Source organism: Marmota monax, unplaced genomic scaffold, assembly GCF_021218885.2.
Source record: "Marmota monax isolate L192 unplaced genomic scaffold, Marmota_monax_Labrador192_F-V1.1 WCK01_AAM20220418_F8-fsc00128, whole genome shotgun sequence".
In the NCBI taxonomy this organism is placed as follows: domain Eukaryota; kingdom Metazoa; phylum Chordata; class Mammalia; order Rodentia; family Sciuridae; genus Marmota; species Marmota monax.
The window spans coordinates 721723-748678 of NW_026693452.1; the positions used below are offsets into that span (position 1 = coordinate 721723).

General features: G+C 37.3%; 1 protein-coding gene across 3 annotated transcripts in view; it reads left to right on the forward strand.

Moving 5' to 3' along the window:
- Window positions 1-26733, forward strand: part of Sparcl1 (SPARC like 1) — a 38809-nt gene extending 12076 nt beyond the window's left edge. For 2 of the 3 annotated variants that reach the window (XM_046457575.2, XM_046457573.2), the window contains 10 exons: window positions 7946-8009; window positions 11160-11306; window positions 11688-12671; window positions 14351-14423; window positions 15117-15235; window positions 15759-15879; window positions 17123-17259; window positions 19783-19931; window positions 20669-20817; window positions 26275-26733. In XM_046457575.2, coding sequence (XP_046313531.1) covers window positions 7956-8009; window positions 11160-11306; window positions 11688-12671; window positions 14351-14423; window positions 15117-15235; window positions 15759-15879; window positions 17123-17259; window positions 19783-19931; window positions 20669-20817; window positions 26275-26303 — 1962 coding nt within the window. In that variant the 5' untranslated portion in view covers window positions 7946-7955 and the 3' untranslated portion in view covers window positions 26304-26733. Of the gene's footprint in view, window positions 1-6193; window positions 6278-7945; window positions 8010-11159; window positions 11307-11687; window positions 12672-14350; window positions 14424-15116; window positions 15236-15758; window positions 15880-17122; window positions 17260-19782; window positions 19932-20668; window positions 20818-26274 lie in introns of those variants that run through there. The other variant, XM_046457576.2, reaches the window with a different exon arrangement.
- The last annotated feature ends 223 nt before the right edge of the window (window positions 26734-26956 follow it).

Sequence of the window (26956 nt, forward strand, 5' to 3'; positions counted from 1 at the left end):
TGGCAAATACAATTAGCTCAATGAGCCCCAAATGCCCCATGACTGGCCTGAAGGACAAAGCAGAAAACAATAGAAGAAGTCAAAGTCTTCTAAATTCTAAACATTGGATTGTTCCACATTGTCCAGACATTAGAAATTCAACACAGGCATCTTCTTTATAATTGAAACATGAGGTGGTTTCCTGCTTGAATTGTTCTAAATGGCACAGCCATCTTTTGTCTTTAAATTGTGTTTTCAATTTCAGAATGGAAATAAACACAAGACTCCTAAAAAAAAAAAACAAAAAAAACAGTTCCATCCTGGGACAGTGCTGGAAGCAATCAGGGCCCATGCAGAGCTTCTCAAAATGCCTGCACAACCAGCCACCCAAAGTTACACCACAAACTCTATACTTGTTCTATACCATAGACAACTCCCTTCAGCTACAGAAGGGATTCTCAGCATCCTAGCTGCGCCTTTGAGTTAAAGATAATATGAAAATACCTCTCAGCTTAGAATAGAAAGACATTCATTCAGGAATTTTCTTATCTCCTAAGTGGGGATTAGATCCATGTAAAAAGCTAAAAATTTAAAGATTATCAGACAAGTAAGTTTGTTTTTATTGAGTGAATCAAATATAAATATGTTCTGGAACTAGGGATTTTCTGGACAGCTTAAAATCACCGAGAGGAGGAATGTTTGAAAGGAGGATGGAGACAAAGAAAGGTTCTTTTCCTTTATATCACACTTAAGGCATATTCCTTACTCTTACATCAAACTTACTACAAGACATAAGTGATTATAATGATAATATTGTTGAGAGGCAGCAGGCAGAAATAATAATCACATAGGTCTGATACTTCAGAGTTTGTAAAGTGCCTCTCCACTTCAATGGCTCCTTTGACACTGAAAGGAATTATTATTCCCACTTCGTAGATAAAGGCTGCAGAGATTTAAATAATTTGCTCATGTTGGCCTTTAGTATTTGGCAGACCCAGGCCCCAAAGCTACAACTTGTGACTTCTAGCCTGTAGCCTGTCCCATTAGATTGTGCTGTGAGAACACTGGACACTAAGTCCAAAATTCCCCATTCTTATTCTTGACCACCTGTTAGGCCTTGTACATTTGGCCAAATAATTTAGATTCTTCAATCTTATTTTTCTTTATATTTAAACATTATGTACCTTTCTTTCCACATTGAATCAAATGAGAGTGTACATAGGAAGATACTTTATACACTGAAATGCTGTATAAATGTAAGGAAGCCATAATTAAATCCATCTTAATGAACTTATATTTCTGGGGCCCTGCCTCAATTCATCCTTAAAGTTATGGTATCCTCCCTTTTTCTTAAAGAATAAAGAACCCTTCCTTCTCTGCAATGTTAAACCTTCTCCCTATTCGTTAATATCAGACCAGCAAATATTTATCAAGGGCTTACCAAGGTTGTATTACCCTACTTAATGTTCACATCATTTTACACATAATGAGCTAAGGCCTCCCAAAACTAAAACACTTTCCAAAGAATCTGCAAATTAAGAATTAAAGCCCAGAAAGTTCTATTTAAGAGGCTGTGTCTTTGAACTCTATGCAATACTGTCCTGCCGTGGCTCCGGTAACTTGTCTATTTTCTCCTGATTCAGTTCCCTATTGATGCTTAACAATCCACTCCAAAATTAAATGGCTTTAAATTATATCCCCTTATTTGCTCCTGGTTCTGAAATTTAAACTGAACTCAGCTGAGCGGTTCTTCTGCTAATTTTGTCTATCATTTGTGGCCCAAGTGAACTGGAAGTACAGTTGAGGCTGAACAATCCAAGATGTCCTCATCTTCCAGGATTCTCTCCACACCACCTCTCACCATTTAGTAATCTAGTCCAAGCATTTGTAGAGCATGTTGGAGGCTTCCACAGAAAGCACAAACCCCAATGTGCAAGTGTTTAACAAGCCTCTGCTGGCATCACGTTTGTTAATGTCACATAGGCCCAAGCAAGCCACACAAGGTCAAGCCCCAAAGTCAAAGGTGTATGAAGCCCATGAACTATGTTTCACTGAAGGCCATAAGTGTTTATTGCATCTTATTTCTTTCCTTCTACACCTTCAATTCTTTACTTATGCTTTCCCCACGGCACAGACAATATTTGAATGACCATTTTTATTCACAAAAATTTCCAAGATTGCACATTCAGTTTTAGCTACCATTCTACTCTCCTTCCTTTTAAAGTCCAAACTTTTGAAAAAAGTGGTCCACACTCACTGTCTTCACTTTATCACTGTCTGTTTATATACTTTTCAATTCAGACTAGCTTTCACCAACCCTATGGAAAAAAATAAAAATAAAAACTCTAAGTACTCCATAACCTCTGTATTTCCAAAGACAAAGGATAATTTATTGGCCTTATTTTGCTCTGACCTCTCTGTGACGTTTAACATTTTCTTTTTCATACGTGACCCTCCTTTCATCTTTTGTATCTTTAGCTCTTCCCATCCTCTCTTGACACCTACTAGCCTTTATTTACCTGGGTTTGGTCTCCAGACTTCTTTGTTCACTGTTTATCTTCTCATGCAAATAGCACCCAAACCATGTTTTTAGCTCCAAACTCTATGCTTATCTACACACCAATTTATCCAAGTGTCTATTAGATAGCTCTACTCAAATTCAACAAGTTTATAATTAATTCATCTTTCTTCTAAAATCAGATTTTCCTCCTACGAATTCCTCATCTTTATGGTTAACACCACCATTTACCCATATGTCCAAAGTAGAAATATGCTAACCCAAGATTCTTCCTTCTCATCTCTTTACAGTATCTAATTAGTCATGAAGTCTCATCTGCTCTTCCTTTAAGTATGTCTCACAACTATCCAGAGGTGTGCTGGCAAATGTTTAAGAGCCAGCACTCTGAGTGGGCAAGGGTAACATTTCATGGTTACCATGATGGAATCTTCCTACCATGACTGACTATAAGCTTCTATATGATATCCTGGAACAGAACTGGGAAGGACATGTAGTAGTGGCACACATTATGTAGTATTTGCACCTACAAATAAAGGTATAAATACCTTGATAGTAGATAATAGAAAATGTAGTAAAATAATTATAAAATGATTTGCTTTGAGTTATTATTTCCATGGTTTTAATATAATTAATTTATAAGTGTATATAATTTAATTTTTATTGCTGGCATTGACAAATTCCTGGCTTACAAAATTCCTGAAATTTGACTCTCATGAAGCAGTACAGATTGGACCTATCCCTCTCATTCACCATTTCCAAAACTACAGCAAAAATTCAAAGCTCTGAACACATCTCACTTTGATATTGCAATTGGCTCCTGAAGGCATTTCTACTGGTCTCTCCTCCATACAGCTGTCCCAAAAGCCCTTTCTCGAATGAATGCAGATCACCTCCACATTTACAGCCATTCATTGGGTTCCCATAGTTTTTCAGTTGGAATTTTAAATTCCTAATCTAATACACAAGGGCTTTCACAAGCTGGATACCTGCCTTGATTTTTAGCTTTATCTTCCTCTACTTCCCCCCAAATTTTTAGGATTTTTGCCTCAGAATCTTCACACATGCTGCTTCCACCTTGACCTTCCCATCCTTCATAGAGCTGACTACTTTGAAATTTGGTGTCCCCAAATTTCACATGTTGGAAACTTTGTCTTCAAACACATATGTTATGGTATTTGGAATTGGGGCCTTTGGGAGATGATTGGGTCCTGAAGATTCTGCTCTAATGAATGAATGAGACCATTAATGGATTAACGGGTTATTGAAGGAGTGACTTTGTTATAAAAGTGAGCTCTCTCTGGCATTCTTGCCCTGAATTGCCATATGATATCCTCCTTCTTTTTTGATACAGCAAGAAAACTCTCATCAGATGCTGAGCAGAGTCTGGTGTCAGGACCATTGTGATATTTACTCAGTTTCCCCAAAAGAGGGCAGTGAGTCAGATTAGAAATATTAAAGGTATAAGAAATTTAAGAAATAAAGACATGCTAATACGAGAAACTGCAGGATCCAATGGGGACCAGCTCTGATGGAGACTGGATCTAACGACAAAATGGAGCCCACGCACTTTATTTAAGTGGATAGGAACACCACTGAGATTTAGTGTGCAGAACTCCTGAGGAAAACAGGAAGAAGATGGCAAAGGCAACTTGGCTGAGGCTGAGCAGGTTACCCCCATCTCCTCTACTCCGGGCTGCTGCGTTTGAACCTAGGGTTGTCTGAGCCAATGTGCAGGGTGTCCGCATGATCTGAGCAGTCAGATTGGCGGAATTTCACCAAGAGTTCATGGAAATGCAACTTGAGATAGCTCAAAATTCATTCACGCCCCCAACAGTCTGGTACTATGCCCTTGGACTTCTCAGTTCCTACATCCATAAGCCAAATAAATCTGTATTCTTTATAAATTATCTGGTTTCAGGTATTCTATTGTAATTTAAAACAGACTATGACACAACTATTCATTAGTTTTCAAATTCCAGTTCAAGAATTACCTTCTCTAGAAGTCTTTCGTATACAGGGGCAATATAGCACAATAATTAAGAACACAGACCTGAAATCAAACAGCCAATTCTCAAATATTTACTCTGTCACTTCTTAGCTGTGGATCATGGAAAAGTCACTTAACCTCTATGCCTTAGTTTCCTTACCAATGAAATGATTATACCAGATTGCCCACCTCATAGAAATGTAGGGAAGATTGTTAGTATGTGGGTAATTGTAAAAATAGTGCCTAAGTACTTAGGACTTAGAAATGTTAGCTATTGTTAATTACCTAATTTTAAATGTTAATCTCTGTCATTTGCACTATATATATAACCATCACATTATAATAAACCCATTGATTTATTTGACTTCCTCCTTTGTAACTTTTTAATGCTGGGAGGCTGGGGGATTACTGCGTATTGAATCTAGGGGCAATTAACCACTGAGCCACATCCCCAGAACTTTTTTATATTTTATTTAGAGACAGGGTCTTGCTGAGTTGCTTAGGGCCTTACTAAGTTAATGAGGCTGGCTTTGAACTAAGGAAACTACTGCTTCAGCTTCCTGAGCCACTGGGATTATGCCCAGCCCTCCTTTGTAACTCTTTTTCTTAAAATTTCTTTTTATTTGTTCTAATTAGTTATACATGACAGTAAAATGCACTTTGATACATCATACATAGATGGAGTATAATTTCTCATTCCTCTGGTTGTACATGATGTAGAATCCCACCAGTTATATAGCTATATGTGTACACATTCAACATCTTTAGCAACTAGAGAAATGAAAATCGGAACTACTCTAAGATTTCATCTCACCCCAGTCAGAATGGCAATTATCAAAAATACAAACAACAATAAATATGGGGGGAAAGGTACACACATATATTGCTGGTGGGAATGCAAATTAGTGTAACTGTTATGGAAAGTAGTGTGGAAATTCCTCAGAAAACTTGGAATGAAACCACCATCTATCCCAGTTATCCCACACCTCAATTTATACCCAAAGGACTTTAAATCAGCATATTACAAGTGATGCAGCCACATCAATGTTAATAGCAGCTCAACTCAAAATAGCTAAACTATAGAACCAACCTAGGTGCCCTTCAACAGATGAATGGATAAAAAAAAATGTGGTATACTTTAGATTAGGTAGAGGGGAGTGAAGGGAGGGGAGGGGATATGGGAGTAGGAAGGATAGTAGAATGAATCAGGTATTATTAGCCTTTGTAACTCTTAAGGCAGAAACTATATCCTTGTACTTTGATAGCATCTAGGAAGCGGTCAAAAAATGAATGGAAGAGTGAATAAGTGATGCAAGTTCTGGCCAACTAGACATATTTCTTTTTGACACATTCAGCTACATTTAGATTTAGGAATGTGGAGGAAACTCCTATCCTCCTGTGGTCAAATTAAAAGGGAATCCTTTTACAAATGTAATTAGCCATTTAGATCGCTATAAAAACCAAACTCAAAAAAGAAATAAGCCTTTAATCCACAACACTTTTGATTATTCTTACTGCCCATTTGTAAAAAAAAAAAAAAAAAGTGGTAAGATTCTCTTAGTCTAATTTCATTGTTATTTATGATGAATGTAAGAAAGAATCTTGAAGTTAAAGGAAAATTTGGTAAATTTGTGGCCAAAGTGAACCTTAAATGTTCCATCGGAAATTTTTTTTGACCTTACAGCAATTTTATATTATTTTCTTGGACTTGAAGCTGTTTATTTAAGAATCACAACTTCTCTTGAAGATGAGTGGAAAGAATTAAAGTTTATTGAGCAATTGCTGCATGTCAGGTATTGTTATGAATAGCACTAATAATCTTTACAAAACTGAGTCAAATATTATATTAGGGTTCTCCAGCAAAAATTGAACTGAGGAAGAGAGATTTATTATGAATATTTGTCTTTCATGATTATGATGCCAAGAAATTCCCATATCTGTACTCTCTGGAAACCCAGAGAGGCCCATGGTATAGTTCCAGTTTAGTTCTAACACTCAGAGAATGAGAAGAACTGAAGGTCCCAGTTCTAGTCCAAGTCCAAGGCTTAAGAACTGGAAGACTGATGGCATAGTCCTGGCCTGAGAGTATGAGAAGGCCAATGTCCCAGCTCAAGCAGATTGGCAAAAAGAATTCTCCCTTCCTCTGTTTTTTGTTATATTTAGACCCTCAACATATTAAAAGATATCCACTCACAAGGGTTAGGGAAATCTGATTTATTCAATCTAATAATTCAAATGCTACAATCTTCCAAACAAACCCTTAAAAGATAGCCAGAAATTATGTTTAACCATATATTTGAGCATCTAATGACATAATAAGTTGACATATAAAATTAACCATCAAAAATATTATCCCCATTTTAAGATGGGGAATCTGAGACTCGGGTATTAAGTAACTTGCCAAATATCACATGGATGGCAAGTATTGGTCCTGGGTTCAAACACAGTTCTACACCAAGGGCACTAGTCCCCCTCTGATAAACCAGTGTTCCTTGGTTATGGCAATGTCACTCCCCATAGGATATTTGGAAATGCCTGTAGACAGTTTTGGCAGTCATAACTAGGGAGGGCTGGCGGACTGACACTGACATCTAGTGGGTTGATACCAGGAATGCTGCTAAACATACTACAATGCATAGGATGGATCTCCACAACACAGAATATTCCAGCCCCAAATGTATAGCCCCAAACTATACACTAAGCTGTATTGTTTCAGATTTGTATAGTTTTTACAAATAGAACAATAATATACTGACCTATAAGTAACTAAACTTCCATAAATTTAATAAATACTTATGGAATGAATGATGAATGCTAAATTTTGGAATAGAGGGAAAAAAACTTCATTTTTCAGTGATTGTTTACAATTAGCATTTACTAAAGAATAAAATATTTTAAGTGATCGTCAATAATAAAGATATAAGTAGATCTTACATATTTGCTGTGAAAATTAAAGTCGATATATAAAATATTTTATTTTTGATACAATAATCATAGAATGTATTTTAGGTTTAACAATTTAAAGCTAAAAGATAGCAGCATTTAGGAGCTCATGAAATTCATAGATTTTCAATTTTAGAGTTCTAAAGTATTAGAGCAAATCATCTAGGCTGCCTCTTCACAGTTCATCACAATAGAAAGCTACGTCTAAAAAAGGATAAGTAAACTATCTAAGATTCTTGGCCAGTTAGGGACAGTGCCAGAGCCAGAGTCCAGTTCTCCTGATAGTTTGAAGCTTCTTTTATTGTAAAGGAAAAATAAAATAAGAACTAATTTTCAGAGGGACAAAACTGGTAAAAAAAACTGTAGTTATCTGGCTTTTCAGACATACTATTCCACAAAGACAATAATCTCCTCCAAATACAAAAGACAATATCAAACTCAATATTTGCTAAGATTATTTTTTAATCTTTCTTAAGGAAACTTTTTCCCATCACTGAAATTATCTTCTTGGTTCACAGGTCCAGAAGCATGAAGACTCTGCTGTTTTTCATATACATCTTGGGAACTGCAGTTGCAATTCCGGTAAATTTCCTTTCTTCTGTTATTATATCTCTCCCTCCTGACATTTAATTCAGAAACCTACTATTTAAAAGGAAATATTCTAATATAGTGGCTTGAAGTTCTGGTTTTTATTTCAATTATATTCTTTCTTATGCAAATCGTAAATGTATGACTAAAAATCAAGATAAGGTGCTTTTCAAAAATATTTTCTCAGGTCTATCTGGTTTTATAAGACACAATAAATACAGCTGAAAGTGTTGTCAGTCCTTTTATTAACCATAGAATATGGCCAAATACCAAAAGGACAGGAAAAAAAATTCCCAATGGATCTCATCGTATTGGTATGAGATATCTATGCATTTAACTTGGAGCTCATATATATATCCACATCACCAGCATTTTCTTCAAGATCGAACACATGCTAGATGAGAAATCCTGACAGTCTTGTGATAAAAACAGGAACCAATGGGAACAGAAGCACTGTGGTGATCATAAATGGGTTCTTATCTCATTTTGAGGCACTGTCCAAACAAGTATGCTGAAAGTGGATAGAACTAGAGCATTCTCTAAGTCATGATGAGATATACTGGCTTCAGCATTCACAAGCAATCAAGGAGCCATACACAAATCAGACCATTTCAGACCAGGTCAGCAATCTCAAAACAACCCAAAAGTTCAAAAAACACAATCATTTATATGATCATTTTAGATGCTCTACAAATGATCCATAGCATCTTTAATTTATATCATGTTTTTCTTTTTTTATCAATGAACAATGCGATTTCTCTATTGTCCCTTCCTTCCCTTCCTCTCTAGGTTTAAAGTTCTGTCCTTGCTTTTCAGATAACTGGTGGCTGCTTCAGGTTAATAGCTGTGTCAGCAAAAACAAGCTACATGCCACCCAGATCAAGCAGTCCAAAGAAAACAGAATTTCTGACCACCACTAAGAATCGTGCTTAAATAGCAGAGAGCTACTCCAGCTGGAATTACATAGTGTACTTTAAAATTACAAAACTGGGACAAATTAATAAAGAAAGGAGATCCCAGAGAGTCATTATTTTCTCCTGAAAATGTGTTTTGCCTTTGCAAGGACGGTGGCATTGTAAATAGGCATTAAAAACTGTCTTTGAACCAAATGTTTGAATGACATGTCTGCCTAAAGACACATGCCAGATGTTTCTTTTCCAGGGTAATTTGTTTTATGCAGACCCAGGCAAATATCAAAAAGCTAAATATTTTTTTCATAGTATTGACCTATTAAAAATCTTGTATCATTTTCCTCACCTGCACGAATTCTCCAGAGAAGTGAACTATGAGTGGTTGGGATATTCCAAATGCACTTCCAGAGGGCATGTTAAATATAGATATGGGTCTAATAATATAATAGACTTTTAATTACCAGACATTTCTGAAAGAAAATAAGCTGCCATGGTTTTTATGCATTTCTTCCTGCTAGGGGAAGGTATGATCATGTGAAGGAGGAGGTAAGCACTGAAGGAGAAAAGCCATCCACTAAAAAAACTAAAATCTCCCCCATCTGTTGTTTTCCATGAAGGCCCTTGTTGGCAACTCGTCAAAATAGCCACCTTTCTTTCTCCTTGCTCTCACAATTGTTTTTTTTTTTTTTTTTTTTTTTTAATCTGTTAATTGCTGGGGAGTGAACCTAGGGCCTTATGCACACTGGGCAAGTACTACTCTACAAAGCTACTTTTCCAGACCCTTCCTTTCTCCTTTTTTTTTTTTTTTTTTTTTTTGGCAGGGGGGGAGTGCCAGGGATTGAACTCAAGGGAACTTGACTACTGAGCCACACCCCCAGCCCTATTTTGTATTTTATTTAGAGACAGGGTCCTACTGAGTTGCTTAACGCCTCATCATTGCTGAGGCTGGCTTTGAACTTGTGATCCTCCTGCCACAGCCTCCTGAGCTGCTGGGATTCCAGGCATGTGCCACTGAGTCCGGCTTTTCCCCTTTCTTTATGACTTCTTTCAAAACTTTTTTGAAGACTACTAATCCTCTTAGTTGAAAAAAGGACAAGAAGCAAAAGAACAAACCAAATCTAAAATACATTTATACTTCATGGATTGTTTTACAGTACACAGCACTACTGGACCGGCTCATGAAGTAAAACTGAGTCAATCCAAATAGTCTGAGTTTTATCCTTACATCTGGATATAGCTGCTAAGTACCCACAGCATCTCTATAACAAAAATCTATGGCAAATACCTGCGTCAGATATTTGAACAGTTCATATTATTACCACCATATGATATTATAATTAGGAATTTTAACTTGGGTAGCTCCTCAAAATTTGCAAAATAGTTTATATAAACAACTTTTACTTGATATTTATGCCCACTTCACTTTGAGATTGCAGGGTAGGGTTAGCAACTCCTCAAACCACAGGTGGGAAGTAAATGGCAGAGTTAAGACTTGAAGGGAGGCTTCTCACCATCCAAGTCCAGTTGTTTAACTTCCCATCATGCCTCACTGCCTAGCTCTCCATTTTAGTCCCCAGTCTTTCTAGAAACAGACACAGCTGTCTCTGTCATGAAAATGTTCCATAGCTGCCTTTCTCTATTAGGCTGAGTGCCCTGCTTCACATAATCCTTGAATTAGTTCTAGATTAATTTTTTTTTATTTAAAAACTTCCTAATGGATATTAAGGCCAACAGTGTTAAAAACTTGATAAATAGTAAAAAGTTTTATAATTTTTTCTATTAATTATCAGCGAATCCTTAAATGTTAAGGAAATGTACAATACTATATCTTATGGCCAGTTTTATTGACTTCCACTTTATACAAAACAATACTTTTCAAAATTATTAAGCACTAATGCATTGTAAAAATTTGAAAACAAAATAATTTCCAAAATCAAAGGTAATCATTATTGAATTATCAAATCATTATATAATTATTGAAGGTTTTTGTTTATTTGATTGATTTTTGCCTAGTTTCTTTACACATAACTTTTTTTCAGGTGGGAATTTTGTTTTCACTTAACATTATTCTGGGCATTTGCTTGTATTCTCAAATATTTTTAAAAATACCATTTAGCTGATGCGCTGAATGAGGAAAACTGCTACTAATAATGATGATAACTAAAGAGCAGCAGAAAAATTTTAAATTGGCACCTAGAGGTGAATGACACAAACAAGCTCTTAATTTTTTCAGACAAATGCAAGGTTTCTATCTGATCATTCCAAACCAACTGAAACATCATTAATACAAGACAATACTACAATTCCCAGTGCAAAGGTTGAAGCTGAAGAAAATGAAAAGGAAGCTGCAGTATCCAGAGAAAACCTTTCCAACCATAAGGTAAAAATAGCAGTGTTATATTAATATAATTGTTTATTTCTCCAAAGGATGACTCAGTATTAAACCATGGTCAAAGAGATTACATTATTCATGTCCTCAGTTTAATTTATTTTAATATGATGATCATATCAACTTCCTCCAATCACTAGATGATATGAAGATTAATGAGTTTTACTCCTTGGGCTAACACGCTATATAACTGTTTCACTTTACAAAATTCAAGTTCAGGTTGAATCTGCGGCCCATAGAATGTGAAGAACATCATTAATACATTTACATGATATGTGTGAAGAAAAAGAAGGATGAATATTAAAGGTTAGCTTAGGAATTGTAAATAAGATAGCTTGTTTCAAAAACAAACATTAAAATTTTTCTTTTAAGGATGAAAAATCTTCAATATTAAAGTCAGAAGAGGAAAATCAAGAACAGTCAGCAGAACAGGATAAAGCTTACAGCCAAGAGCTAGGACTGAAGGATGAGGAGGATAGCGATGGTGACTTAAGTGTGAATTTGGAGTATTCACCAACTGATGGTAGCTTGGATCTAAGAGAAGATATAAGTGGGCCTCAAGAGAAAAAACTCCCTGAGAGCACTGATTTTCCTCCTCCTGATTCTGTGGATTCTAACCAACAAGAAAACATCACAGAGGGAGAGGAAAACCAAGAACAACCCACAAATTATCCACATCATCATTTGAACAAGAATGATACACACAGCCAAAACCTAAGGGATCAGAGAAAGCAAGAGCAGGATCCTAATACTCCCAATGAAGATGAGGAAGAGGGAAAAGAGCCAGGGGAAATTGGTAGCCCCAGTGATAACCAAGAATGGGAGAAAGAATTTCCTAAAGAGAATTTTAACAGTAAGCAAGAAGAAGACAGTAAGAAATCTGATGATATTTTGGAAGAGTCCAATCAACCAACTCAAATAAGCAAAATGCAGGATGAACTTGAGCAGAATAACCAAGAACAAGAAGAGGATAATTCCAATGCAGAAGCAGAAGAGGACAATGTATCAAACATAAATAAGCACATTCAAGATACTGAATGGCAGAGCCAAGAAGGAAAAATGGGCCCTGAAGCTACTGGCAAGCACGAGGACATGGATAAAAAGACTGTTTCTGAGGCTTTGCTCATGGAACCTACTGATGATAGAAACATCATGCCCAGAAATCATGGGGCTGATGATGCCAGTCATGATGGACCCAGGCAAAGTGCAACTGATGTCGATTTCACCCCAAGCCAGGACTTTCTAGAGGCTGAAAGAGCTCAGTCCATTTCCTACCATCTCAAATATGAGGAGCAAAAAGAAAGAACACACGAGAATGAACATGAAGATACCAGTGAGCACGGACACTACCAAGGGGTGAGACTATTTACAATAATTCTTGTCCATTAGTTATCAATAAAGAGCCATGGCCTTTCTTTGTGATTTCACAATCTCCTGTATTTCTTTTTTTAAAAAAAAAAAAAATAACTTTTTTTAAGAGAGAGAGAGAGAAAATTTTAATATTTATTTTTAGTTTTTCGGCGGATAAAACATCTTTGTCTGTATGTGGTGCTGAGGATCGAACCCGGGCCGCACGCATGCCAGGCGAGCGTGCTACCGCTTGAGCCACATCCCCAGCCCAATCCCCTGTATTTCTATCAGTACATTATTAAAATAAATTATAAGTTGAGCATCGCTTAACTGAAATGATTGAGATCCTAAGTGTTTTCAATTTCTTTTTATTATTTCAGAATATGTGCATATACATAATTTAAATCCTAGAGATGAAACCCATGTCTCAAACTAATTTATGTTTCATATACACTTCATATGCATGGCCTGATAGTAATTTTATATAATATTTTTAGTATGTCTGCATTTTGACAGCATTCCAGCTCATGAAGTTAGGTATGTAATTTTCCACTTTAGCATCATGTCAGCAATCAAAAAGTTTTGGATTTTGAGTATTTTGGGTTTCAAATTTTCAGATTAAGGATGCTCAGCCTGTACAATTATTTATTTTTCTGTCCATCTCCATCATTAGACTGAGAGCACCTGTTTTATTCAGGTTTCCCCTAAAGTTATTGGAGAGACACAGGGAACAACAGAGGAGTGGAGAAATAATTCAGGCAAGGAGAGTAAGCTAATGAAAGCAGCATCATTATTCTTTTAAAGAAAATTCCTCAGAATTTTTCCATTTGGGAAATAATTAGGGCATTTATTTTGGCTGGGCGATGCTAGAAAGCACATCCAGTCAATTGAGTAGACCAAGTAGATTTCCATGGTTTCTGGGACCAGAAATGCAGGTGATGGCAGATGAAAATGCCTGAGGCTAGCTGGAATTGGTTCTGACAGACCTGAAAAATAGAAGACATTGATGGTCACAGTTCTGATGCCTTGAAGGCAGGTGCCATGTTGTGTTGCAACTGAAGCATCAGTGGCAAACAAACTACCTCTGACATGAGAGCCAGCAATGTCCGTTGAGTCAGATGTAAATATTAAGGTACTACTTTATTAAGCAAACATATACCAAAATGAGAATCCAGAAATACTGCATGGAGGGAGTATATTGCTATTTGGCTATTTAATCATTTGGAGTTTTTGTGCAAAACTTTGCAGCCACCCATCAGGCACAGCTTTTGGTGAGCAAAGTCAAAACTAATCTCAATTACTGAGAACTCTGCCACCCTTCTAAGATAGGTGTTTTGTTACATTTTAGAATCCTGTGAGGAAAGCCTTACCAACTTCATAGAGATCACTGATGTAACCCTGTCTTAACTACAGAATCACAAGATAATAATACATTGCTAGTGTTTTCCCAAATCCAAAGAGAAGATCCTAACTCATATTGCATACTCCCCCCAAATACAGCACTGAATTCAGTTGAAGCTAGAGAAGGGTTTTGGTCTCCAAAGATTATTCTCTACCTGTGTAGTTGTGAATGGTTTCCCCTTTTGAGATCTGACATTATTTGGCCGCAAAAAACTCTGTGAAGGCAAACACAGTTGGAATACAAGTTAAGTAAGTTTAACTTTTCTGCTCTTGCTATTTTAAAGGCCAAGAAAGCAGGCAGCTCATCAAACGAAGATGACACTTCAACTGAAGGCAATGTGGGGGTGCACAGTGTGGGTACGTGCTGAGCGAGCTGTTTGTGACTATCCCAAGGAAGAGATGGGATCTGCCATCTTGGGTTTGTCCCTCCCTTCATGACCAGAAATTTCCTTCTCCTTTCTCTCCAAGGAAATGTTCCTATAAATTGTTGATATTATCTTGTGATATTTGATAAACTACAGATCAATGTGTTTACAAACTGAAAGTCCTGTTGAGATATAGTACACAGCTAGAATTCTTTTTGCTTCTGAGAAAGAATTAATTCTGCAATCCACAACTTACTATTAAATTTAGATTCCATACTTAACTAAGGGACTAATTCCTACCCTAATCACAAACATTTGTAATTTCAACACAATAAAATTCTTATGGCTTATTTAACTTCTAACCATTTCACACAACACTGCACTACATATTTCAGATTATGTTCATCTCAGGGAGGCCAAGAAGAACTGCTTGTTCTTTTTACATCACCAAACCAAACGGCTTCAAGAAAGCTAAACAATCATATAAAATTCTGATGCCAGACGGTTCCATCTGGAAATCAGCGCATCAGTTAAAGCAGTTTGTAATGTTTTCTCACTTTGAAATCTTCAAATTTCATGGTTTCAAAATTTCTGCCTTATTAACAAAAATGAAGTGAATCATACATTTTCATTTACATACTCGATTTTGCTGAGTCCATGTTTCCTCTCCAAACTTTTCTGTTAGATCCTTGTGTGAACTTCCAGTGTAAGAGAGGACACATCTGTAAAGCAGACCAACAGGGAAAACCCCACTGCGTTTGCCAAGATCCAGTGACTTGTCCTCCAGCAAAACCCCTTGACCAAGTAAGTACTCAACAAAGTAGTCCTTCAGACACATCAGAAAGGCCAAGGAGGGCCCAGGGTTGTGACTCAGTGGTAGAGCACTTGCCTAGCATGCGTGAGGCAGTGGGTTTGATCCCTCGCACCACATAAAAACAAATGAAATAAAGATATTGTGTCCATCTACAACTGAAAAAAAAAATTAAAAAAGAGGGGGCCAGGGATTTGAATGAAAATAGTTTGCACTGAAATTTTTTTGAAGGTAGATGCTCAGTTTATAATCTAATATTTGAAGTAATATTGAACAGAAATAAATGCCAGCCAAATCAAAGTATTTCAATGGTTCCATAAAAAGATAACAGTGGTATTTGGGCTATGAATATAGTTTGTTGCCAAACTGGAGAGTTACAATTTTAATAATCTTACCTTCCTGACCATATCTTTGGCACAGCACCATTTACCAGACACTCTTTGAGCTTTCGGGAGCAGAGTACTATCCAAAAAGCATCAGGATCTATCAACTTTTTCTCTTGCTTGTCTTCCATAGGCTTGTGGCACTGACAACCAGACCTATGCAAGTTCCTGTCATCTGTTTGCTACAAAGTGCAGACTGGAGGGAACCAAAAAGGGACATCAACTGCAGCTGGATTATTTTGGAGCCTGCAAATGTAAGATTCCATCACTTCTGCCAACCACCATTTCTGGGAGGGTTTTGGGTGAATCTGTACATGCTTAAATCCTATATATGTAAATAAGAAAAGGCTAATGTAGTTATGAACTTAAGCTGAAAATTTAAATCAATTGTAGAGACAGAAAAAATAAGGATTCACAGGCCTTAACCACAGGCGATTCTGACTTAATTGAACTGGGCTGGAACCCTGGCTTTGCTTTTTCATTTGTTTTTCAAGTAACCTAGACAATTCTAACATGCAGCCAGGCCTCAGAACCACTATAATAATGTTATCTACTTAATAATAGCGATGAGAAATGGAATTTTGCCAAACTATTTGCCCTCTTCCCAATTTAAGTTAAGCCTTTACCGAAAGGTTTTATGACAACATATTCTTCCAGAAGTTTTTGTTTGTTTGTTTGTTTTTTTAAGTTGTCTTCCTTCCCCAGGATACTCTCATTTGTGTTTGCCTCCCCTTGCTGATAAATGATTCTCCACATTGGCAGTGCTCACCCATGTTCTGGTTCTTGCCTCCTTGCAGACACCCAAGAGGATTAAACTTGCCAGACTCCTTGATGTTAGATGTAGTCATATGACTTGCTTTGTTCACTGGAATAAAGCACAATCACCCATGTACGTTCTGGGCAGAAGCACTTCAGAGCTGGTGTGGTTCTCCACTTTTGCTCCCTTTGCCACCACAAACCCGGAGGTCTTGTGTTGAGATGGTAGCAGCAAAAGATAAGCCCCAGGGAGACAGCAGCAGAACCCTGCTGCCAACTTGTATTGGAATTGTAGCAGAATGGAGAAATAAGCCTTTGTCTCTTTAAGCCATTGAGAATTAGCATTCTTTGTAATGATAGTGTAAGCTAAGCCCTCCTTTTTCCTCTCAACCTCTAGTAAATAGCTCCTGTCTCCTCCTTTTCTAAATTCCAGCTCTCTGGTTCTACAGCACAGATTCTTAGCTCTAGCTGCCCATCAAGATTACTTTTGTAGCTTTTAAAACTCCTGATGTCCAGTTTCTACCCCAGACCAATCAAATTAGAATTTCTTCAAATGGAGTCTGGTATTTGATATGTTTTTTAAAACACACCAGGCAAATCTGTGGTGCCACCATGATTAAGGACCTCTGAAGTATGAAGGGGCAGTGTGGATGCTCTCTGGGTCCCCAGAAGTTATTAAGCTTCCTGTTATGAAGACTCCAGAGGCAGAACTAATGGTCATGTATTTTCTGCTTAAAACAGCTATTCCTGCTTGTACAGACTTTGAAGTGGCTCAGTTTCCTCTACGGATGAGAGACTGGCTCAAGAATATCCTCATGCAGCTTTATGAACCTAACCCTAAACATGCTGGATATCTAAATGAGAAACAGAGAAGTAAAGTAAGTTATTCACAGGTCTTCTACCTAAGGGTCTGTCTAGAGGGCCTGAGGAAAAAAAGATGTGACGGCTACCTACCTCTGCACAGCTGCAGAAGCCCATTCTGCCTCCCTGCATCTGATTACCCCACAGGGATTAACATTCTTGTAGTCGTCACCATTCATGCCACAGGATTTCAGACACTGTCAAATTGCCCTATTCCTACTGAAAGAGCAATGTCCTTTGAATAAGGGCTCTTTAATTCATACCTAGAGCCAGCAATGGTGGGGCAAAGTTAACATATTTAGTATTTGTATGTGTTAGTCAGCTTTCTGTACTATAACAAATATCTGAGATAATGCAACTTTAAAAGCAAAGATTTATTTTGCCTTGCCATTTCAGAGATTCCAGTCCATGATTAATTGGTCCCATTGTTTTTTAGTTCTGTGTGAGACTGCACATCATGGCATAGAACATGTGGTAGAGCAAGCTGCCTATCTCATGTTGGGCTAGGAAACAAAGAAAGAGGAAGGGCCAGGATCCCAATATTCTCCCATATGACAAGAAGATTGCCAACCTTTTAAACTTCCACCACCTCCCAATAGTGCCATGGGCTAACCAATCTTTAACATATGGGCTTTGGGTGATATTGCAGATCCAAATTAGAATAGACCCAAATGTATTTAAATCTGAACTTTTGTTTGCCCTCATAGATCTGATATAGATATATAAGGAAAATCTATTATTCACAATGTCAATGATATGTGTTTAAGTTAGCTTTTTCACTGCTATGGCCAAAAGACCTGATAAGAACAATTTTAGAGAAAGAAAGTTTATTTGGGGCTCACAGTTTCAGAGGTCACAGTCCATAAATATCCAATTCCATTACTCTGGGCCCAAGGTGAAGCAGCACGTCATGGAATAATGGTATGACAGAGGAAAGTAGCTCAGGACATGGACACAGGAAGCCAAGAAAGAGAGAGAGAGCTGCACTCTCCAGGAACAATATAAAAACCCCAAAGGCATACCACCAATGACCCACTTCCTCCAGCCACACCTTATCTGCATATAGTTACCACCCAGTTAATCCCTATCAGGGAATTAATGCACTAATTAAGTTAAGGCTCTCATTACCCAATCATTTCACCTCTAAACCTTCTTGCATTGTTTCACACATGAGTTTTTGGGGGATGCCAAAGATCTAAAACATAACAATATATTAAGATTAAAAAGTGAAGAATATTAATTCCAGATATTTCCAGGAAAAAATTCATTCACCATATAGTTATTGAGAATAACCTACATTTCAGGAATTGATGTAACTACTGGAGATACAGCAATGAACAGAACAAATCTCCCACCTGCAAGATAGCGAGAGAGAGAGAGAGAGAGAGAGAGAGAGTTAGTTTATGAACATATATATGTAAATATAAACCTATGCAAATATGATCAAATCAGCAAACATATGTATAAGATATGTCAGGTTCTTTAAAACTTGTTATGAAGAAAGATCAAAGAAGGAGGGTGTGCATTAACTGTGTCTCTGATTTAGCATGTGGTAGTCATTGTTGACCTTGACACTAGCTGTAAGGTGGATCCAGGCAAGGGAAGACTAAATTGACAGAGTTCAAGAGAGAATAAGAGGAAGGATGTAAAAGCAACAAGTATACACAATACTCTTGAGGGTTAAAGAGAAGTTAAGTGGTAACAGGAGGGGAAAGTGAATTCAAGAAGTCCTTTCTACCAGTTAGAGATGATAGAGGATACTTGTAAGTTTCTACAAATAACCTAGCAATGAAGTAAAATTTAATGAAGACCAGAGAAATGTACCCAACTTCTAGAGGGTGTTCTTGAGTAGTTGTTTCAGGCAGATGAGAAGGGTGAGGCTCTGAATAGGAACACAGGAAGTTCATCACTGGTAACATCGAGGGAAGCCAGTAGATGTGGGCATGGGAAGAGGTGGAAGTTCTGTTTGCTTCCAATTGCTTAGTGAAATAATAGGTAACATCACAAGTTGAGTCTTATGTGCATTGCTCATGGATAATTTCTGTCCTTCCCTTTAGTACATTGTCACAGATAGACTTTCAAGTATAAGGTATGAAAATGGGAATTTCAATGGAGGTAGCCAGGAGCAACAGATCAGAGATAAGCAGACTGAGCAGGAATAGGGAATGAAGAATTGAATATACCAATTGCAGAAAGAACAGGATTTTTCACTAAGTAATCAAAAATTTTGCTCAAGTCAGTTCAGTTCTTTTCATTAAAACCTTCTCATAGTTTTAAGGAATGTAAAGAACATTACTAGTTAAAAGATCAAAAAAGACTTTCTTTTGAAAACCCCAAATTTCTTACATTGGCTGTTTTCTATCTAGATGTAAGGAAGGCTAGAGTATTGACTAGAAGGCATTTAATTTGATGCACATGATGCCTGAGTGTATTTTCCTCTGTCACATTATTATTGTTACTCTTCAAGCAAAGCTGAACAAGTGTCAATTCCATTACTGTTGACTGATGCTCTGACAATCTTCTCAACTTTTTAATTCCAGGTCCAGAAAATTTACCTGGATGAAAAGAGACTTTTGGCTGGGGACCATCCCATTGATCTTCTCTTAAGGGACTTTAAGAAAAACTACCACATGTATGTTTATCCTGTGCATTGGCAGTTTAATGAACTTGACCAACATCCTACAGACAGGTAAAAATTCTACCTTTCCATTACCAGGTCACTCTCTGATATACAAGTATCTATGCAAAAGGGAAAGTGAAATAGAATTATGAAAATCTCCACTTCATGTTAGAATGATGAAATGCCAAATAATGGTGGTTAGGAGTCTAAACACAAAATTGTTTTGAAAATAACAGAATATGGCTACATACAGCTCTCAAGTTTACATGCTAAGATCCACCTTCCCACAGAAACTCCTCCAACTTTTTCATTCTTGATTCTAAATTCTATAGATAATCTGACCAACTAGATCAAATGCCTACATCTGGAATAATAAAGTATGACCAGTGGGTTGGAACCAGGTTGTATAAGTGTGACTCTAGGTAAACTCTAGATTTAGGGTGGATGGAGGACAGTTTCCAGTGGAGAGAAACCTTGGTTATTGACATTCCCAAAACTCTCCACCTCACCCACATATTGTTTATTTCACTTTCAGGGTTTTTTTTTTTTTTTTAATATTTTTAGTTGTCAATGGACCTTTATTTTTTATGTGGTGCTGAGAATCGAACTCAGTGCCTTACATATGCTAGGCAAGGGCTCTCCCTCTAAGCCACAATCCCAGCCCTCACTTTCAGCATTTTATTTGTGTACTATTTATTTGGCACATGCAGCTAACTTGTGGAAGAAAACTATCCCCTGTGATCCTAAGATTTAAATCTTTATATACAAGTTACTCAATTAATAGGCTGCCATTTATTTCCCTGCAGAGTCTTGACACATTCCGAGCTTGCTCCTCTACGAGCATCTCTGGTGCCCATGGAGCACTGCATAACCCGCTTCTTTGAGGAGTGTGACCCCAACAAGGATAAGCACATCACCTTGAAGGAGTGGGGCCACTGCTTTGGAATTAAAGAAGGTAAATTCATCATCAGCCAAAGGAGGATGTTGACCCCTTCCCTAAATAAACCCTGAAGGCCTAACAGAGAAGTCCTGCTGTAGGTTCTAATAGAAACCTAAAGGCCCATGAGGTGACATATCCCAGACAGGACTGCCTCATGCACAAGCTGTCATTGCAAGGTCATTTCTCACTACTTTTCAGAACGAGGGTGAATATGCGCTGCATTCTCAGCAACTGGATAAGCCTAAGAAACTATGTGAATCCAGAGAGCCATGCCAATCTCAGAGGGCTTTATACCTTATTTTAATCTCATTGCTTAACCTAACTATAGGGCAAACCTTTAAAACTTATAGCTGCACAGCAAGGCTGCTTCTGACAAGGGGGTATGTCAGTAGACATGTTAGAATTCACTATTAATTAAAGATTGGATCTTATATCACAAATTGTAACCAGATAGTATTGCTTTAATCCAAAACTAGCTCATGCCTGCATCTTCAGTGATCGGTGGGCTAGGAAGCAGGGGGAATCAGGTGGTTCTTTCTTTACTCTTGCAATGGAAGAATTTAAATTAAGACATTTGTTATACAGGGTTATGTCTTAATCTACTTCCTTTTATTTTCCAAAGTTAGAGTTGACTTTTATGAGTAAGCATGTTTTCAATAATCAAGTTATGAAGCATATCCAAAAAATAGCATTGAAACTGCTCACAAAATGTAAATCAACATTAAACACAAAAACTCTAAAGCAGAGACTTTAGGCATATGATTATTACACAGATGTAGGATGAATATGCAATCAAGCAGTAAAGAAAAGCAAGTTCATCAAAAGTCAGAATTTCCCAAAAAGAGGTAAACCATTGCTTAAAAAATATTCTTCATGCTGATGTATAAATGCTTGACATTGAAAAGAACTCGGAGCATGAGGATTTGTTTATTGATTAACAGATTGGCAGAAAGATTAGTTCTTTTCTCCTTTAATATTATTCTGTGAAAGTAACACAATCATAATGAAAAATGTCTATTCATGCAAGCACTTAGTTCTGTGTATTAGCTATCCATGCTAAATAACAAATTACCCCAAACTTAGCCATGTAAAATCTCTCACAGTTTTCAAGGGTCAGGAATCTGGGAGTAGCTTACCTGGATGTTCTGACTTAGTTTCTCTAGGGATGAAATCAAGCTGTCAGTAGTGTGTCATCTGATGACTTGAATAGAACTGACAGCTCTACTTCTAAGCTCACTCATTTGGCAATCTGCAGATTTGACTGCCTCACCATGTGGGCCTCTCCACGGTATTACTGACAGCATGGGATATGATTGCCCCCAAAGTGAGTGAACAAAAAGAATATGAGCCCAAGACTAAAGCCCATACCATTACTTGTGACATGTTCTGTTGTTCACACTGGGCAACCCTGCTATCACATGGGAGAAAATGACATGAGGTAGGGAATTAATGGCAGTTATCCTGAAGACTGGACCCTGTTAGTACTTATGTGAAATTAATGTTAATAAGACTCATACCCACACAGATAATGTCAGTTTCCTTCCTAACATTTATTCTATGAGTACTTACAAAAATTCAAATATACTTCTAAAAATGGATTAAACAGTCTTTTATAACTCCTCTACTAAAAAAACAAAACATACCCAAGTACAGCTGCATCTCCCCACCAGTATCAAGAGGGGAGAACTTAACTGGGATAAGATATATTTAGGTGTGCCCTTTTATAGGACGTGTGATTTTAAAGCTCTGATAAAAAGGCAAATTTGAACAGATGCTGTTTATTTAAGGAAACCAGTTGTATTTCACTGTTCTTTTGCCAAGCTTCTGGCGGCTCTTCAGAATGTGAGCTCACCCAGGCTCCGTGCTGTGGGGTTGCCTGGGAGAGCAGGAAGTGCTTAAAGTCCAGTGACTTGCAAAGCCACTAATGATCTTGTTTGTGTAGTGTGGTTTGGCTGTCATTATGTTATTTTGAAAAAGAGAAAGAATTATCACATATTAAACTAATAAAACAAATATTAAATATTCAGTCAGAATGAGTAAACAAGTTATTGCTTTGGGATACAGCTAGGAAAAGGGGAAAAAAAAATCTCTTTGTAAGTATACCCTTCCTTCCCTCAGGTCTTGGAAAGCCATGGGAGAAGATAGATTTTAGCTAGTGTATTCCTGAATTTTAACTGCCTGTGATCTGAACTAGCTAAATGTGTTCAAATATTTCAGTTCTGTCATTAACCAGCTTTGTTCAATAGGGCATGCCATTTGTCCCCAGTCTCATTTTTTTTAACCTGTAAACATGGGGTTCAAATAACTGGTGGAGGAGTCTTCATCTATGCAACTATGCATGTTAATGTTTAGAAAAACTCTCCAAATGAAACTAATAGGGTAAACAAGTCAGATCATGAAGATCCTACTAAGTCATTTAAAAACATTATTTTAAGAGCACCGGGGGTATCACTAAGCAAGGAGTGATTTTCAGAGTTTGTATTTAAGAAAGATTTCTCTGTTATATTGTGGAAAGGCTAGAGAATAGTTGAGAGCATGTTGTGATAAATCCAGGTAAGACTTGTGGCAACTTGAACTAGAGGAGTGACCATGGGGAAACAGAGAAGTACCATATTCAAGAAATATTTTTAAATATAAACATACTCAAGATATACAACATGTAGAATAAGAAGACAAGATTGGACAGGAAATATGTAGGAGCAGGGAACAGACAGTTGAGAGACTAAGAACAAGAGAGAGATAATGCCATAGGAGCCGGCTTGGTTGGGTCAGGCAGGATGACTAGAGCCACTGTCTACTGAGAGAGAAAACTCAGGGGCAGAAGCAGATTTGGGGGCAATGACAAATTTCATTTCAAATGACAATGAATTTTGAATTACTCCATGTGCCACTGTCAGTTAAATATTTGTCTGCATTTCAAGACAGATTTTTAGATCAGAAATATATATTTGGGGATTATGAGCACGCAGAGAATAATTGATATCAGGGAAGGGAATTAATTCTCTCAAGGAAAATGCATAAAGTTACATGAAAATGGATCCAGAGTTGAATGCTAAAGACCACCACCACTAGATGATGGATATTGGAGGAGGAAGGAATTCACCAGGGAGAATGAAAAGTCTCTTCTGAAATGAAGGAAGACCATGAGAGGAGTGCCATGTTAAGAGGGTGTCCAGGGCTGAGGATGCGGCTCAAGCGGTAGCGTGCTCACCTGGCATGCGTGCGGCCCGGGTTCGATCCTCAGCACCACATACAAACAAAGATGTTGTGTCCACCGAAAACTAAAAAATAAATATTAAAAATTCTCTCTCTCTCTAAAAAAAAAAAAAAAGAGTCTTGAAGAGGAGGAAGAGACTGTGCCAAGTGCTGCTGAAATGTCAAGGAGGATAAAGATTAAGAATGTTCATGGAACCTAGAAATAGGATATACTGGTGATCTGAGTGTGTTCTTTTTCACCACTGTGACAAAATACCTGGAAAAACAACTTACAGAAGTGAGCTCTATAAGTTAGCTCATGGTTTCACAAGTTTCAGTCCATAGTCAATTTGGTCCCACTATTGTAGGTGTGTGGTAGGAGCACCTGGCAGATCAGAGCTGCTCACCTCATGGTGGTCAAGAAGCAGAGGAGAAGAAGGCATAGAGGGGCCTGGGGACAAGATATACCCTCAGGGTACTCCCCCACTGACCTACATCTTACCCCTAGGCCCCATCACCTCCCAATAAATCTATGGATAGATTAATCTACTGATGAATTTAGGAGCCCTCATGATCCAATCATTACCCAAAAGGCCCACCTCTGAGTATTTCTGCCCTGGGGACCATGCTCTCAACTCATGAGTCTTTGAGAGATACTCCATATCAAAACCATAACACGTGGTAAGAGCAGTTTTGGTGAAATGGTAGAGTTGGAAACCAGATTCTATATGTTGAGAAAGAATGAAAAATGAGATAGAATAAAGAGTGAATGTTTGGAGGCAGGAAAGAGCTAGAAGAGGACATAGAGTTGAGGGAAGCATTTTTTAGAATAAAAGAGGCTTGAGCAGTCCATTCGTTCTTTCTTATTTAATCACTTTACTGGTGGTCTCTATAGAGCCAGGCAATACTCAAGAGGCTGAATATATAAACGATATTTTTTTAAGACAGAGAGAGAGAATTTTTTTAATATTTATTTTTTTTTAGTTCTCAGCGGACACAACATCTTTATATGTGGTGCTGAGGATCGAACCCGGGCCGCACGCATGCCAGGCGAGCGCACTACCGCTTGAACCACATCCCCAGCCCCTATAAACGATATTTAAATGCCAAGGGGAAGGAGCTAATAAATAGAAAGGTGGGGGAAAGGTTTTGAATATAAGGAGGGAAAACAGGAAATTAGGAGAAGCCTCAGATCAGAAGAGATCTTGAGCACAGGTAGAGGGACTGGCCTTAAGATCAATAGAAAGGACATCTCTCATAGGGTGCAATGGTACATATCTATAATTGCAGCTACTTGGTAAACTGAGGCAGATTCAAGTGCAGCCTGAACAACTTAGTGAGAGACCCTATATCAAAACAAAAAGGACTGGGAGTATATAGCTCAGTGGTAGAAACTTGCTTAGCATGTAGGGGCTCTGGATTCAATACCTAGTACACAGAAAGAAAGAGAAGGAGGGGAAGAAAAGGGAAGAAAGAAAAGATATCTCTCATCTGAACAACCAAAAAAGTACAGAGTACTATGTGTGCATGTGCAAATATAAATTTACAGGTAATAAAGTTAGTATCTCCATTTTAATAATAAAGTCAGTACTCAAAAGAAAATATGTTAAAGTTTATATTCTTTCAACTCTCTGGGCTAAAAACTTACATTGGAAAGGAAAATTACCTGGTGCCCCAGATAGGGTCATAGTTTAGTGTGGTTCAAATTAATCTGCTGTAAATATCTGTTTAACAATTATTGACAAAACACACCCAAGTGCAGGCAGGTAAGCCAGGCTGGTGTATCTTTTATATCTTATATCTTATATATCCATGATATCTTATGTCTTCTCCTAGTGGTATGGTAATAAGTTCTTCACATTATTCAATTGAAGTTTGATTGAACTGGTACTATACTTCTGCCTCTTCCTATTAAAATTTAGCTGCCCTTATAGATTATTATATTTGACACTTCTTGGCTGGGCCTCCTCTTAACCTACCCTTCCTCTATCAGTGATTGAGAACTATCTGCAGAGTTGTCTATATGTCCACCTGCCATCGGTCCACCTGCCATCAGTCCACCCCTAGAGAATTCTGATTCCAGAGGCCAGGAATGAGATCAAAGAATTTATATTGTTTAAATTTCATGGATGATGTTGATGCCCTACCAGGGTTCAGAACCACCACCGTGCTGCCTTATTAGATGGTCTGTCTAATCTCCCAGCTCTAACATACTAGTTTATGCTACTACTCTGGTACCTTTCTAAAAGTATATTTGTTTTGTTTTTGTTTTTACAGAAGACATAGATGAAAACCTCCTGTTTTGAATTAAGATTTGAAGAAGTCAAACTTTCCAGCATTCTCCTCTGTCCTAACCACTTCTGAAATATATATAGCCATGATACCGGTAGATATATATTTAGTAAAATATCTGCATGAATGAGAAGACAATGAGAATAACTGCTTGATAATAATATATACACACCAAGCATTCAACATTGACTTAGGAAATAGAACTTTAAAATGAAGTAATGTCACTATATACAAAAGACTGTAAACCATTTATATAAGTAGGAGCTTAACTCATAGTGATTTCACTCTCTGAATCAACTTATAATTGCTAATTATACAACTTAAAAAAATAATGTGTTCATACTGTCCATAACATCATGTGCATTTCAAGAAAATGGAATATTTGTGCTTAACATGTATTGTTAATATCTTAATATCCTAATAAAGTGTCCATAAAAATTCAAATGCCTATTCAAGTTTATTTCTAGTCATTTATTTAAATAAACAAATTTATTTAAGTAATCCCTCAGTGAATTATCAACCCAGGACTCACAATTCAAATCAAATTATAAAGACGCTTCCTAGTTCTTACTATTGGAGGAAGAAAAAAAAAAGAAGCTAGTGTGACTTGAAAAGTGTGAGACGTTTCCTATGGAAAACAAATAATCAGTGTGTAAAAATAGTACTT